At 45.1% G+C, this 11,306-nt stretch overlaps 1 protein-coding gene across 1 annotated transcript in view; it reads right to left on the reverse strand.

Moving 5' to 3' along the window:
• Positions 1-11,024, reverse strand: part of DNAJC25 (DnaJ heat shock protein family (Hsp40) member C25) — a 30,709-nt gene extending 19,685 nt beyond the window's left edge. The window contains exon 1 of the mRNA XM_078676650.1: positions 10,651-11,024. Coding sequence (XP_078532776.1) covers positions 10,651-10,929 — 279 coding nt within the window. The 5' untranslated portion in view covers positions 10,930-11,024. The remainder of the gene's footprint in view (positions 1-10,650) is intronic.
• Between the last annotated feature and the right edge of the window lie 282 nt (positions 11,025-11,306).

The raw sequence follows: 11,306 nt of genomic DNA on the forward strand, positions 1-11,306 counted from the left end.
TTTGTTGAGTAGTGGAGATAAGGGGCGGGGCCTGTGACCAGCTCTCACAAATCTTGCTGTTTCACACTTACTAGGAGGTAACAGGAGGGCTTCATGGCCCCAAGGACACGCAGCTTACAAGAGAACTTCATTACCAAACCAGTAGTGTGCCAGGAGGCGCGTTTGCAGAGTGGTGGAGAAGGGGGGCGTGGCCTCCAAAGAACTTTCAGCAATCCCGCCGTGTGGGATTTACTGGAGGCAACAGGAGGTCTTGTTTGCCCACCAAGGACCCTACGGTGCCAAGGGGACTGTATTACCCAAACAGCAGTGCGCCTGAAGAAACATTCGCTGAGTAGTGGAGAAAGGCCTCCAGCGACTTGCCAGGTCCCGTATTTTTATATTATTTTTTTAACGGGGTAGGGCCAAGTACACCCACCCCTTTTCTCGAGCCCCAGGGTTAGGCTTTTTTTTTATGGTGGAGGGGTCCTTCGCAGCCCCCCTCACCAGACCAATTTCGGCCCGGGGGACGCATCTCCCGGCCTATTGTGTGGGTGCCCTGGTCCTGGGGGGGGGCATCCTGAGACATAGCAGGAGTCGTGCCTAGTGGGGTATCGGGGGATAGAGGAGAGCGGTTCCCATGGCCCTGTATGGCTCCAAGAGGGGGCTGCCTTTTTTAAGAATTTGACCCGGGAAGGTGATGGTGTGCGTGCACCCCACATCAATTGAAACTGAATGGTGGTGGTGGTCTCCAGAGTTGGGGGGTGTCCAAGAGGAACCCCATTTATTAATTTTAAAAAACAAGCCCCGGGGAGGTGGCGGTCCCCGGAGGAGGCACTATGGGCTTACCCTGTATTTAATTAAAAAGAACTCATGGAGAGGTGGTGGTCCTCAGGGCATCAATGAGCCCCAGAAGGGAGCTCTGCCCCCCTTTACTACAATGCCCTGGGAACCTGGCCCACTTGGGGGCCAATATGAAACGAAGCACAGGAGCCCGCACTTGTGTTTTTTTTTTTATTTTAAATTTGATTTTGAACCCACCGAAAATTTACTAAAAAAATGATTTTGGCCCTGTGGACTAGATCTATATACACACCCTGCTAGGGGCTGCCCACTGTGCACAAGGCCATGCATCCTCCACAAAAGGGAATGAGGGCAGCCCTTTCACAAGTAAGACATCAGCAACCAAAGTGGTTTCCTTCAGGCCCAGCGACTACTATGCCGATGTGTGCGTTTTAGATCAAAAAATGTTTTTGCTTTTCGTCAATGTTTGTCACATTGGTGAGGGCCTAGCATCTTCAACAACCGTAACGTTTTACAAAAAACTGTCAAAATGCGAGGATTGGGGTGTATTGTAGGACACCCGAGAGGGTATCCAGGCGCTGTGCTGTGCTGTCAAACAGTCAGGTCTTGAGTCCCTTCCTAAAGCGGGTCATTGAGTTTGAAGTGTGGAAGTGGAGGGGGAGGGGGAGGGTGTTCTAGTACTTGGCGGCGAGGTGGAAGAAGGAGCATCCTCCGGTGTGGGAGCAGCGTGGCATCTATGCGAAGTGAGCTGAGCTTCTTGAGAGGAAAGTGGAAATTGAGGCGTTGGTTCACGTATGCAGGTCCGTGGTCATGGAGGGCTTTGTAGGCATGAATCAGGAGCTTCAATTGGCATCTCTTCTGGTTTGGAGCCAGTGGATGCCTTTCATGTGCTGGGTGATGTGGGTCCTCTTAGGCAAGTTGAGGATCGGTCTGGCTGCTGCGTTCTGGATCATCTGGAGTCTTCTCGTGAGTTTGGTGGTGGTGCCTGCATACAGTGTGTTGCCTTAGTCCAGCCGTTTGGGGATGAGGGCAATGAGCATAATACTGAATAAAGCATCTAAGAGTTGCTTCTCCGCTACTTCATTGATCATCTCCTCTACATCGGACTGGGGCTTGGCATTATTCCTGAAGAGTCAACAGAAACTTGATGTAGAAATTGGCCAAGGGTTAGGCTGAAGCTGTACTTCTGTTCCACTGCCAGGCGTTTATGAAAGCCTGTATACATACATTCTCTAACTTGCAGATACCAGTGGCATGCACAAACAGGGCACTATAGTTTCCCATTTACTCCAAACCGCTATACTATAAGTGTGCAATACATGAACGCCAAATAACGTTAAGTGGTTGGTGAAACACTGAATAAGTTCACGACATGGGCATATATGCTTACCTGTTTTGTTTACACATTTATAGCACCTAGAGCGCAAGGTGGAACTTTCATTCGTTTCAGAAGAAATCTCCTATTTTGGCTCCAAATTAAGACTTTCCATCTTGGAGGACGTATGAATTGGACAAGTGTTCAAACACTTTATTTAATATCAGTCGGATGAGTCTTTACGTTCTGTTAAGGCTCAACGTATACTGGATACTTCTGGGACATTATAAAGGATTTTGCAGCAGGGGGTCTAGAGAGGACCATTCCAAAGACCCCAGCAGTGCTGCCAGCCGCATCGCACATCTTTGTTAATGGCACACTGATGTATATCCCCTTGCTGTATTTGTGTACTTTACATGTAGCTCTTTTGGGTCCATCCGTTTCAGGGCAGATACGCTTTTTGCAATCTGTAAAACTAACCTGTCATTCTGCACTTCATCTTTTCACTGATCCAAAAAAGAAACTCTGGCTAACCCGATAAGCTCTGCGTTGTTGGCAGCTTGATTTGTGGAGAATGGACCAGATTCTATGTTTTATTGATAGATGAAAGAAGGTACATGTAATGCTTAAACTTCTGCTTCCTTACAGAGAAGCCTTTTCTTTCATCTGCACGAAGATACTACAAGTGTTCTAATGTTCCCCGAGTAATTTTCTGAAATATTCGAAGAGATTTATTTTGCAATTACCTTTTGGTCTGTAGCCATAAGCCCATTACCTCAGAGAATCAATGACATGGATGGTAACAAATGCAGAGTTGGGAGGATCAAGGTCTTTTCATCCTCTGATTGACAATCTGCAGATTCAAAAGAATGGCCTCTGAATCGGTGATGCCCTTTGCTGTGGCTGGGTTTTATGAATGTACTTTTGCTTCTCAGACTGCAACGTCCAGCAGTTTTCTTCAATAGTGTGCACGTTTATCACTAGGCGTGGCTGTCTCCTACTTAACAAAGAGACTGACTCGCATTACAAACCAGTTCTCTCACTTTCCGTAGTATTGTGGGTGACAGTGTATTTTTAATGCCTATTTTGTCATGCACAGACGCATGCATCTTTCCACAGAATTATTTTGCACACAATTGCAGACCAGCCTGATAATAAACAAACATCACTGGACAAAACAACCATGAAGGAAAGAGTTGGAGACGATTGGGTACAAACCTTTTAGGAGCGGGCATTAACAGTGCATCGGACTGCCATTGGCTGTCGCTGGGGGGGGAGGGGGTGTAAAATGACCCTTTCGTGTTTACACCAGAGGGATTTCTTTTTTCCTTTTTAGGGCTCGGCTATAACGCGCTGAAAGCGCGTTCTCGCCGAGAACTATTGACGGCGTCTCAGCAGTCTGAGACGCCGAAGGGAGACAAGACCTGGCCGCGCGCAGCGTTTTTCCATAGGATAACGTTGTGCGCGCGGCCAGGTCTTGTCTCCACGGCTTGCATGGCAGGCCGGATCGCGTCGCGCGCCTCTGTGGAATGCAGGGGGAGTCTGCATACCAGCGCGCGGCGCTGATCAACAGGCAGGTTTTTTTAGGTCGTCTGTTTGCATGTTAGTAGTGTTAATGCCCGTGCGATAGGTTCGCGCTATACATTAAAAATAAAAAATGGCGGATAACAGCAAGGAGTACCGTATGAATGTGAGTGCGGGGAAGGAAGAGCACGGTACAAATCTGGCTTTTAAAACAAAAATACGGAAGACCGTGAAAAATGCCTCTGTTTATCATTAAGGTTCATCGAACAGTTTCTATTGTTTAGGCCAGCGAGTTATGAATGCTAATGTACTGTACGAAAGCGCCTGCAGTAAATCCGAGGCGGTGTTCTATAACGGGCGCATTGTAAAACCCGAAACGTTTCCCTCCTTCCTTGTGGCAAATAATATTTCGTTAAAACTGGGGCTGCGTATAAAAAATGTCTTCGGTAATTAAGAGTGGCCTTGAAACACAAAGAGCTGCATTATTTCCTCTGTTCACAAGGGATGCGAGACTCGTACGCCAACAGGTCGGGCATGTCTCCAGTTGCTCTGCATTCTTATATTTCTTAGATTTTGTTATTCTTCGGGAATGTACTTTTTTTATATCAGGTAAATTAATTCCAGTTAATAAAACTAGATCCATCAACGTTATGCAACTTAGGGCATGCCAAGACAGGAGAGAAAGCCTGAGCAATGCATTTCAAGAGTAACCACAGAACCATCATCTAGCAGGGAATCTTTATGATGTTTTATATTCTTCAGTAAAAGGGGAACATCAATCTATAATTGGTGTATGGATTTCTACATTAAAAGTAAGTCTGTGAGAGGCAGTAGATGTCAGTTTTAACATTGAGTGGATGGGAGTGGTGGTGTCTGTGTGTGCATGGCAGTGGTGGTGTCCGTGTGTGTATGGCACACCACCACTGGCATACACACACGGACACCACCACTGGCATACACACACGGACACCACCGCTGCCATGCACACACAGACACCACCACTGCCATGCACACACAGACACCACCGCTGCCATGCACACACGGACACCACCGCTGCCATGCACACACAGACACCACCACTGCCATGCACACACGGACACCACCGCTGCCATGCACAGACGGACACCACCGCTCCCAAGCACAGACACGGACACCACCACTCCCAAGCACAGACACGGACACCACCACTCCCAAGCACAGACACGGACACCACCACTCCCAAGCACAGACACGGACACCACCACTCCCAAGCACAGACACGGACACCACCCGTGCTTAATTTGTAAAAAAAAAAGCGCCAGGGCTTTCATTTGTCAAAAATTAAGTGAAAGGGCACTCGTCAGGAGGCTACTGTAGTTAGCCATACACATTACGCGACTTTGCGCTATTGGCATTGTAAATGACAATGACTTTTATTTATGTTTTTGTTTTTAAAACATAAATAAAAGACCTTGTCATTTACAATGTCAAGACCTTAAACTCTCGTTCATTTACAATGCTAATAGCTCTAACTTTTGCAATGCCGAGACCGTTGCATTGTAAATGCTTGTTATTTTGGCTGCTTAGGTACAGCATCCTGAGCAACCCGAGACAGAGTTTTTTTTCTATGGCGATCAGTGTGCATGGCACGTTGACATAATTTAATTAACACAAAAGTGAAAGCAATACAAACTTAAACTGATCAGCTATTTTATACTTTTACTGCATAAGGGTCTCAGGGACATATCTCAGCCCCTCTCGTACACACTGCTTGTGTTGAGGGAGGTTAGTTGGAAAGGGAAAAATCTCCCCTTTTCAATGGTATCTCTGCATTGTGGATCCCTGCTTGGGGACTCGCCACAGGAGAGTGATCTCAACCAAGGATCAACGCACTAGGCACCAGGGATTTAATACAATGAGCAGCTCATTAGGCAAGGGCTTGTGCTCCCACAACCTCCAAAAGATGTAGTCTTTTGCCCCCGAGGCAGATGGGCAGGGAGGAAACACCAAGAAAACAGATAGAGTGAGGGTCCCTGGGGGGTTTAACCCCTTCGGCGCTCATGACGAGCTCAGCTCGTCATGAGCGTAACCTGCCCTACGCTCATGACGAGCTGAGCTCGTCATGTAACGCGGGTTTTTGCGAATCGCAGCGCGCAGCGGGAAAACCGCTAGCGCGCATGCGGTTAAAGACCAAGCACAATTACATACCCCTGAGTACAATTTTAAACAACACAAGGTAACTGTGGGTCTACAATCATCAGAAGTTGTGAAAAAACAGCCACCAGCCTATTTCTAGCTCAACAGAAATCCTCCATAATGAGTGATACTTCTCAGGTGTGAAAATTCTCAGGTATGAAAATTCCCATCAGATATCGTTCGGTACCGCCCTTGTCATCATGTGGGACTCCTTACACCAATGAGAATATTTTTGCATCCCTTGATGGAATAACCGATGCCCCAGTGTCACAAAGGGTTTGTAAGGGTAATCTAAAAACGATACCTGAAAAGCAGTGCGTGTGAAAAATGGGATGCAAAAATATTCTCCTTGGTGTAAGGAGTCCCTCATGATGACAAGGGCGGTATCGAACGATATCTGATGGGAATTTTTATACCTGAGAATTTTCACACCTGAAAAATATCACTCATTATTGAGGATTTCTGTTGAGCTAGAAATAGGCTGGTGGCTGTTTTTTCACAACCTCAGGGAGGAAACACCCCAAATCAACACTCACTCGACGCTGTGTAGTTAAGGAGAAAAAAAACACTGGTGTAGGGGTTGCCCACCATGGGCATGGTCATTCCCCCACAACCCCAAAAATAGGCAACAGTCTTTCTGTCACCACTTCCCGGGGAGTAGCAGATTGAAGGCTTTGTCTCACTATGCTTTCCTTTGGAAGTGTGTGTGTGTGGGGGGAGGGGGGGGATTGGACAGAAAGGCCACTAGACATCAGGAAGATATATAAAACATAGGGATGGGGACTGCCCACCATTCACAGGACCATGCCTCCACCACAGAAAGGGACAAACCAGTCTTTCTGCCATCCTCCAGGGCAGACACGGGGTAGGTGTTGCACCTAATTTGACCCTGAGGAAGGCAAAAAAAAACACTATACACTAACGATTTCAAGATGCTGCCAAAACAAAACTAAAGGATGGGGCAGCCTACCCTCACAAGGACTCTCAAAAACGTGATCCCTTGCTTTCATATGGTTCCTAGGGCACGGAAAAAACTATAAAGAGATAAAATCACCCAGCAAACTTTTTTCACTTAAGTTCTGAAATCTACAGGATATACATCAATGTACGGCCCAGAGGGGTAGAATTTTTTCATATTTATCATTTTTTTATAAATCTATGAAACAATTATTATAATAATATAATTCGGGAGGTAAGCAGTGAATTTGAAGGTATACCCCGATATCCTAATTGATGGGCATATTGCTTCAGTCCATCTGGTTTTTAAAAAGAAAGTTCCTATGGTACTTCCTATTCCCTTTACAAGTGAACACATGAAATTAAATCCTATGGGGAGATTGATATTTACACATCCGGTTACATTTTATTCAGATAATCTGGATCCATTGTTGTATACCCTTAGATCTGAGATGGCGATTGGAACGGACGTTCCTGTTCTCTGCTAGTCTGCACTGCCCTCTTCAAAATGATATCCAAAAGGTCTTTACAACCTTCAAAACACAAACATCATTTGATGTACCTGATAAGTTGGAATAGTACTGCCCGTGGTGGTAAAGATGAAGGAGATATGTTCTACTAGACATCTGTCTTGTCTTACAAGAACTGAAGTATTATAGTGATGAGTAAGGTTTTCAGAAGAAAACAAAATGGTAGTTTTGATTCAGGTGTGCTTGAGTTGGGTCTGGGTTTCCATAGATCAGAGTGGCAATACAGAAAGATTATAATTCCATCATATTGGGTCAATTTCTTTCACTAGGAAAATAAACTATTTCAACTAAGGTTGAATGATAGTCTGAATATGATGTTTGCTTTTTAAAAAGATCTTATTTTAAATTAGGTGCAACCTGGCAAAAGCACCTGATGAGGGGGTCTTAGTATCTATCTGTAGACTTGTCACTTAGGACAGTTGTTGGACTATAAAGCAGTGATTGACATTAAAGTAAGCAACCACTGGAAGATTTTTTTTTTGCTGCATCCTTAAGTGATGTTTTTATTTTCACTTTTTTCTTTATTAACCGAAACCGGATTTTCTATATTGGGTTTCAAAACACTTTAATAACTAAAAAGAAAACATCTGCAATGTTCAAAGACTACCATCCAATCAAACAGGGGGTACCTTAAACAAATGCACAGCGCACCCTAATAAGGGTAACATATTAAAGCACAGAGCAAACTGCTCCACTTGCTCTTCCAGCAACACCTGCATTTGTGCTTGAATCGCAACTTATAAATGGCAATAACATTCACTACTGCAGCAGGTGTACAGCTGTAGTTGAAAAGGGTCAAATTCATCTGAGGATCTAGACGCACCAAGTCAGAGTTCCTCGATTATAAAATATCCATTGAATCTGAAACTTGTTGTGAAAAGTTACCACAGCTAATTAATGCTAAAATTGCAGGACTAATGAGTATTTCCCCACCAGCGTACACATCTTGGTGCATACCTCTCCTACCTGCTTAAAGATGGTCATTCTTTTACCTTCTCTCACTCACAAACCAACGGAATGGGAGGGGTCACAAAGGTCTACCATACTTTTTGACAAGGGACAAACTGTATAATCTGCCACATATGATCCGGATGGCCATGCATTTAGCTGTTTCAATTTACTGTGTGATGTTGAGAAACGATACACATCATATTTTAACGTACATGGGGACGGACGGAGAAGGCAAAAATCAGGCAAGTTATTACTAGAGAATAAAGAAACTTGTCTTACGCCACTTTTACTTAAAAGCTGGAAATGCTGTATTAAAAAAACAAGTATAATGTTCAACCAATGATGGTCTCCCTGCGATAACTACAGTGAAGCCAAAGGCTTAAAACGAAAGAACCATAGGTACAAAAAAAATATGCCTTGCTAACCTGTTAGAAATGTACCTACATGAACCTTTCTAGACCCGATGTTCCCTGCAAAACGGCGATTACCTTGCTGATACGCCCCACGGGTTCGTATCAGCATAATCCACCCCAATGTTGGGGACAGGTAAGTCTGCATTTTAGCATAAGTTAGTTTTTGGAGAAAACAGCTGTTTTCTCCAAAAACTAACGTGTGCTAAAATGCTGGGGCAGCCTTGTAAATATTGCGATGTGAACATCAACGATATTTGCAAGGTTGTCTATCCGGGGTACGCCCAGTGATGCCCACTTTGCATCTCATTAGAGATGCAAAGGGAGGCGTTGAGAAAAACTGTGCTAACATGCGATTATGCAAGTCAGCACCCCCTTGTAAATATGCCCCATAAACCCTTCCTTCCCCAAGTCGACTTTAAATCGGTGATCCAAACTCTCGTCTTGCCCAAAATGGACTACGAAAGTGCTACACTTACAGGGCTTACCTACATACAAGCTGGCCCCTCTAAGGGCCTCCCTTAACTCTGCTGCCAGACTCATCACCGTAACAAAAAGAAATAAGGCATCACCCCGGACCTAAAACCCTTGAAATGGCTCCCTTATGAGACAAGAATACAACTACAAATTGCGTGCATGACTCTTAAAACCTTACCTTTCAATACTCCGAGGTGTTTGACACAAAAATGTGAACTATCGGGCAGATGCAGAACATTGCAAAGTACCAGCTCCCTGCTGCTGAAACCACAGACTTTCCATAAAAAGAAAAACATGCAAGAGAACCTTTTCGAAAATTTGGAATTCTCTGCCTCCGAAAATCTGTTCAATTCAGTCTACCACCTCCTTCAAAAAAGAAGTGAAACCACTTCTGACTAACACATTTTTGCCCTAAGATCACTACTGTTGCCATTACAATAATTACAGTTGCTTTCATGATCATATCAATGAATATGACTTATTTGTTGAGCATGACCACTGTATTGCTGACTTCCTATGGAGATCAAACTTATCAACCTGTTAATCTTCCTTGTTTGCACCTCTCATACTTGTGACTGTTTCTTCTCTCCTACTCATCTCGTTCATCACCTAATGTAAAGTGCTACAATTCCCTCACGAGTCATGTTCGCGCTATGGAAAATGTAATAAATAAAATAAAAAAAATAGACTAGGTTTAAGATGACAAGAATGAGAGTGCTAGCCATGAGCACAAGAACTAACTGGTGTGTAAATATACGAGAACCATCATGTACAGTAATTTAGTTTTCCCTTCTCGTCACCCTTCTGTCAAGTGTCCTCTTAAAACGATCCTTGCAATCCTCGTTTCTTAGCTAACAGCGGTAAAATCTGTGCATTCAAACTTATCCTACCCAAGATGTTATCTTCAAACCCAAGCTGGTTAAAGGTTTTCACAGGGAAGAGGTGTGGCACCGCGGCCAGGGTGACTGACGCTGGGCATCACGGTTTGATCCCTGGCTCCGGTGGCAGGGGTCTGCCCAGCACCATGTGACTCTGGGCAATAGCTCGCTTAACCTTCCCAACGGCCCCCAGCACCGAGATACCCCTTTGGGGGTGATTTGTGCGCTATACCCACAGGGTTGTAACAGCATAATCCACCCCAATGTTGGTGATAGGTAAGTCTGCATTTAAGCAGAAAACAGCTGTTTTCTCCAAAAACTAACGTGTGCTAAAATGCTGGGGCAGCCTTGTAAATATCGCAATGTGAACATCAGCGATATTTGCAAGGTTGTCCATCCGGGTACGCCCAGTGACACCCACTTTGCATCTCATTAGAGATACAAAGGGGGGCGATGGGAATAAGGGTGCTAACATGCGATTATGCATGTTAGCACCCTCTTGTAAATAAGGCGTTAGTTTTATCTCCGCTTTTTTGGCTTAAAAAAACGGAGATAAAGCCCTTGTAACTATGCTCCTAAATTCCTAAACCTTTGCCTGCAATTTGCTGCAACACAATGATGTACAGGTCCTTTAGACTGAAGACATAGCTCACCTTCAATGTCTCGTAAGCGGTTGCTACCAGCAGGAACTTCTCGTGCGCGGTCTGGTCGGTATCTCCGGGCTGGCGGCGGTAGCGATCTGGGTGGTATTGCCTTGCCAGGTGGCGATAGGCACGAGCGATCTCCTGCTTACTGGCCGTGCGCCCCACATCGAGCACCTCATAGCAGTCGCGCGTCCCACAGTAGAGACCCTCGAGCAGACCGCGCGCCGGTCCCACCGCCGCCAAGAGCAGCACCAGGACAGCGAGCGGCCCGCCGGCTCCCGCCACCATGTCCAGCCAGCATGCCCAGTGAGTTGCTGGAAATGGAATGCAGGGGACGGGACGGGAGCCCGGCGCGTCAGCGTTCAAAGAAGGTGAGAGACGTAGAAAAGATAGATAGACATAGAAGGGGGACTAGGAGCCACCGTTTGAAGTGCAGTCCGTGAATAGTAAGATGGCCATGTTGAAAACTCTGCAGTTCAAATATAACAGCAGAGGGGTAAGAGGCTTTCATTGCTGGTTTCGATTATTCGAAAGACTAAAAATAATTAGGTACACTCTGTACAACTTCAAAAATGTTTAGTTTGTAAAAAGACACTGATATAGTAAAATATTATAAAACGTTTAGACAATATTGGGAATATGTTTATTGAAATTGATTTTGGTAG

Source organism: Lissotriton helveticus, chromosome 2_1 (assembly GCF_964261635.1).
Source record: "Lissotriton helveticus chromosome 2_1, aLisHel1.1, whole genome shotgun sequence".
NCBI classification, from domain to species: Eukaryota; Metazoa; Chordata; class Amphibia; order Caudata; family Salamandridae; genus Lissotriton; species Lissotriton helveticus.